Source organism: Bison bison, unplaced genomic scaffold, assembly GCF_000754665.1.
Source record: "Bison bison bison isolate TAMUID 2011002044 unplaced genomic scaffold, Bison_UMD1.0 scf7180017864453, whole genome shotgun sequence".
NCBI classification, from domain to species: domain Eukaryota; kingdom Metazoa; phylum Chordata; class Mammalia; order Artiodactyla; family Bovidae; genus Bison; species Bison bison.
The window spans coordinates 1,352,455-1,357,780 of record NW_011495015.1 but is presented as its reverse complement, the minus strand read 5'-3'; the positions used below and the strand labels follow the sequence as shown (position 1 = coordinate 1,357,780).

General features: G+C 50.0%; 1 protein-coding gene across 5 annotated transcripts in view; it reads right to left on the bottom strand.

The window, feature by feature from the left end:
* The window catches only part of PIEZO2 (piezo-type mechanosensitive ion channel component 2), a 253,432-nt gene that overhangs the window by 19,138 nt on the left and 228,968 nt on the right, over positions 1-5,326 (bottom strand). For all 5 annotated transcript variants that reach the window (XR_826962.1, XM_010859074.1, XM_010859075.1 and 2 more), the window contains exons 37-38: positions 1,763-2,092; positions 1,253-1,511 (exon numbers count right to left, since the gene is read on the bottom strand). Coding sequence is in view for 4 of the 5 variants with exons in the window: in XM_010859074.1 (XP_010857376.1) it covers positions 1,253-1,511; positions 1,763-2,092 (589 nt within the window). In the remaining variant the exon portion in view is untranslated. The remainder of the gene's footprint in view (positions 1-1,252; positions 1,512-1,762; positions 2,093-5,326) is intronic.

Genomic DNA, 5,326 nt, shown 5'->3' with positions numbered 1-5,326 from the left:
CCGTGGAGGTTATTCCTGACTTGGCTCAAATGACTTCTGCTATTGTCAGGGAGTGGGCTAGTTTCTGGGCTTCCCAGGTGGCACCAGTGATAAAGAACCCACTTGCCAATGCAGGAGAAATAAGAGATGTGGGTTTGATCCCTGGGTTGGGAAGGTCCCCTGGAGAAGAGATTGGCAACACATTTCAGTATTCTTGCCTGGAGAATTCCATGGACAGAGGAGTCTGGAGGATTACAGTCTATAATGTCGCAGAGTTAGACATGACTGAAGTGACTTAGCATGCATGCAAGGGCTAGTTTGTGCTGATTCAGTTAGATACTTATACGAATATTCAGCTATTAAATGAGGTCATTAGGACAAATGTGAACAGCAGGATCTTTATTCTGCAAGTATGGCTTTAGTTTGTAATCTTTAGGAGAAAACTGCACAGGCACTATAGACAATTTTCACTTTATTCTGCTCTCTTTCCTCTCAGCATTTTATTGCTCACTGGAAGTTCTCCTCAAAAAGAAATAAAAGCAAATGAAATAAAACCTTGCCAGCCCAGGGTATAAACGTGGAGATGTTTGTAGAGATTGACACTGAAACACTCCTCCAATGTCTACATCATCAGGGTTAATTGCATCCAACTGTATTTCAAGTGCTTACTGTACTGTTTGATCCAATGTCCACTCACTGACCACTCATGGCCCTGGCACCGTGCTTGTGTCTGCCTCGTACTTACCGTCTTGCTGGTCAATATCACAGGGCAAAAAAAAAAAAATCACAGGGCAGACACCAGACCTCAAAAGCCTCCCCCACCACTCACCAGCTGGGTAAAGTGAAAGTGTTAGTCACTCAGTTGTGTCTGACTCTTTGCAACCCCATGGACTGTGGCCCCCCAGTCTCCTCTGTCCATGAGATTCTCCAGGCAAGAATACTGGAGTGGGTAGCCATTTCCTTCTCCAGGCAATCTTCCCAAGCCAGGGATCAAACCTGGGTCTCATGCATTGCAGGCAGATTGTTGACCGAATGAGCCATCAGGGAAGCCCACTTTGGGCCAATTATTTAATCTCATAAAGGCTGTTCCTTATTCCTTTTTTATGGAATGATATCAGCTTCTATGTTGTGTGAGGTGTGAGATGTGAAAAGACAACTATAGTTCTCAGCACCAACAACTGCTGGTTATAATCACATGCTGACCTAAGATGATTCTCTAACTGACTATTTACATGAAGCAGGGGTCAGGCAGGTCCACTGGAGGGACGCCTACCTCCGTGTAGACGATGGCCATCATCCAGAAGCGCCTGCTGGGCCGGGGGACGGACAGCATGGCCCAGAGGAAGATAAGGATGGGCAGCACAAGGGTAATCATGGAGGCGGAGACCATGTGGTTGAGGATGATGACAAAGTAGCACACCATCTCGGAGCGGGCCACCAGCGTGTTGTACAGTGCGTAGAAGAGCAGCAGGAAGCGAGGCTGCCCCACGTAGAACTTCTCTGACTCCTCCAGCTCGTCGTCATGGAACATCCTGCCAGAACACTGGCCTCAGTTCCTCCCCGGCACTGATTCCACGTGGCGAGACCTTGCCCACCCCTCCCTGCTGCCTGGGTCCCCAGGTGTCCTGTGCTGTCAACCTCCTGTCATGTTACAGAGACAGAGGTGAGCACGCATGTGGCTCTAAATGTCTGGGGGGACCTTTTCCATGTGGTCTCTGCACCCAGTAGCCCAGTGGACACTAAGGGTCACTCCCAGCTCCACTGCTGTGGCCGCAGCTCTTACTTGTTCAGCAGCAGCTCGCTGGCTGTCAGCTCGTGGGTCAGAGGTGGCAGGATGCTGGCCTCCAGCCGATCCGAGCGGCTGTCATCCGGGCTGACTTCCATGTGGGTCTGGCCGGCTGAGTCGTCCCGGGAGTCGAAGGACAGGCGCTCAAAGCTGACAGCCTTGCTGTAGGATGGCGGGGCCTCCACGTCACCGTCCTCCATGGGATCCTGTGGGGACTTGGCCTCCCGGGCCCCCTCGGGCGCCTCCTCGTCCTGCTCAGCCTCCACTTCCTCGATGGTCTCCGTGGTCCCCTGGCGCGAGTACAGCATCGTGCACTGCGTGGGCTCGCTGTCAGGAGACACGGAGGGCGCCGCCTGGCCTCAGCAACCCCTACAGCCTCCTGCAGCACCCATGGCCACCCACCCAGGCACGTGGCGGGGATGCCTCCTCACTCCCCACGTTCCATCTGCTTTGCTCCTTCTGGATAATCATGTCTGGGTGCAGAGACGGGGGAAGGGTGCTGGGTGGCAGGTCCCGGGGCGCCAAACCCTCTCGTGCATAACTTTTCAGTCCCATCGATGGTCCTAGGCAGCAGGCCCACTGTTTATTTCCAGTCAAGACACAGTGAGCACAGTGCACCTCCCAGAGCACAGATTGTAAAGAAAGGTACTCAGGGAAAGCAGATGTCTCAACTGGCTGGGTCCACAGGTCCACAGAGATGCACTCTACTCTCAACAGACCCCACACCCTTAAGGGGAGGCCCGGAATGGTGGACCATTGGCAAGACAAAGCCTGCCTCGTTTGTTTATGCTGGCTCCTCCCTGCACTTCCATCCTGTGCCTTTTCTCACTGGTGCCTCTGACACCTGACTGGACGCTCACCATCGTGCTTTTCCTGGCTCCCCACCACCTGGCACGTGGAAGCCCCGCCCACCACTTTCTGCCCCAGGGTCTCTCCTGGGGCTGCACCCACCCTCCCCTCTGACTGCCCTCCCGCTTTCTCCTCCCACTGGTTTTGCGCTGCCAGCTCCTCTTCCAGCTTCATTTTCCAGGAGCCCCTCTGTCCTGGTCTTTACTCTACTTCTGTGTCCTGTCTTCCCTTTTGCATCTCTCCTCCCCTTCTTAACTCTTCCTGACAGGTTCATGCAAAAAACACTGGAAACAAAAGTACAGCAGCCATAGCCGTGAGATCAAGGTCTGCCTGCTGTGCTGTGTACCTCAACACACCCGGCCTTGAAGAGAGGGGGAAAAGTCACCTGAAGATGCCGAGTATACGGGGTGTGCAATGATCAGCTGTTAGGCGCTGAGAAGGTGCTGCTCCCTAAATGGTGTGTGTGAGCAGCTGGGGTCATATCGCTGAGACGCTTAAAGGTGCAGACTGTACCCATTTCTCTTGTCATGGACACTGGTGCACACACATGAATGAATGAATGCATCTGGCTGAGCCTTGAGACTGAAGAGCCAGAATTGCATGAGCTCTTGATCCTAATTCAGGGTTGTTCAGGGCCCCAGGACTTTGGCCCTACATGTGCCTACAGCACATTAGGCTCTCAGAATGCCAAGACAATGCTTTTGGCTAAGACTTACCTTGATTAGACATGACCGTGAAACTGACTGGTCACCCAGTTCACAGTTTTCAGACCACTGGAACCAGCCCCACACCAGGTTCTAACTTCCAGAGGGACCATAACCTATCACAAGAATGCTCTTTATGGTTTTTGATGAGGTCTGACCCCAAAGTGATTCAGGTAAATCCTGGTACGTTCAGGAATCAGCAGATTGGAATGGCATAGCATGTGCCCACCAGAGGACATCTTCAATGACCATGGCATTCCCTGAAACGCCAGGTGCCAGCCTCCTGAAGCTCTGAATGTACATACGTACATTGCTGCTGGAGACAAGGCCCTAACATTGGCTGACTTGCTGACACTGCCCTTAGATTCGGGGTGGGTTATTTGGGTGGTTGTTTGGTGTCAGGATAAGCACAATACAGCTTGTGCTTCTGTGCTCCTGTTGATTTTTCAAAGAAGAGCTTTTGGATTTTAAGCAAGTGATTTCATTTCTATGCATGATTATAGTTTTTATCGTGAGGTTTAATGAGAAAGCGTAAGCCCAAAGTAATCTTTCCCAAACCAAACAAGTTAAGGTCTCCCAAGGTAATACATTCTACTGCATAATAATATTATTTTAAAAACAATGGTTGAATATATTCTAACTTGCATGTCAGTTGGGCATGTAGCATGTGGACAGATTCATTCTGTATTGACCAAATGTGACTACATACAGGATTTGGGATTAACTCCTACTGTGTAGATCTTTGGACAAAATTATGAGAAAGTTTCCTACTCTTCCTGACCCATTTTTCCCCCTGAGGACTGCCTACAGGCACCCTCAACCAAGGAGGAAACATGCTTGCTCCTTTGGAAATAGAAAGTGTGAAATACTTACAAAATGGAGGAGAATGTTTATAGTAGGATTTTTAAGAAACTCCTAACAGACAAAAAGCAAAGAGCGGTTAGTTGAATAGAACGCTATCCTGGGAACGACCAGTTGTGTCCCAGGAAGGATGCTGGTTATGCTTTCATTAGTCATGCACCTTCTTAAGACAAAAGTGAACGAAAACACACAGGTCACAATAACTCATCTGTGCAATGACACGGTCACAGACAAAGCATGCACGGGTGAGCACCTGGAGCCTAAGCTGGTGCTCTCGGCGGACGAGGAAGACACATCCATGCTGAGCATTTTACGGAGCCCGGGCCGAGCGCGCTCACTCGTTTTAGGCACAGTTTCTGGTCCATCTAAATCATCAAGGGTGGACTGCCTTGAGAACAGCATGGTTGCTTCCGTGTAGCAGCTAGCAGCGCAAACAGTTACAGAGACACAGTGTTAAAACAGCGCTGGAAACAGGAGTCACACACGTCAGAGACCCAGATACCGCCATGCAGCAGACCACACGCCACTCCAGCACCACGGACAGCGGCCACCGCAGCGGGGCTCCGGGACAGAGAAGGGAAGATGAGACAGGATAGCACTGGGCTGGGAACAGAACTGCTGACAAAGGATGAAGTGTTGCTCTCTGGGTGGGACAGGGAACTAGAATAATGACAAGTCCTGACCTGTCTCTCACAGAGCAAAATTCATCTTTACAATTGTACAGCTGAGGTTTTTTTTTTTTTTCAAAGACAGGAACTATATTTTATTCAGAGCCCCCCTTCCCCAATCCTGAGTTCAGTTCTTAAGCAGAAATACCTGCTCAAGTAAAATTTATATAAGAATGCCATTTAAACAACATGGTTTCCAAAAGAAAAGAAGGAAGCTCAGGATTGACTGCAACAAACTGAATTTTCCACCCCATTTTCTGAGTGATATTCAGTCGAGCCAAACTGGATGGCTTGGAGAAGAGATGCTGGTTTGATATGCAACTGGATATAAACCAACATCAAAAAGAAAAGAAAAGAAATGGTAAAAAGGCAACAACACAGGAAGTCCAGCAGTGGCAGGGCATCTGGTCTGTTAACTGTTCACTGAGCCCAATGAGTGATTTTCTCTGTGATCACATTCTAGGTCTCGGCAGGTGTCA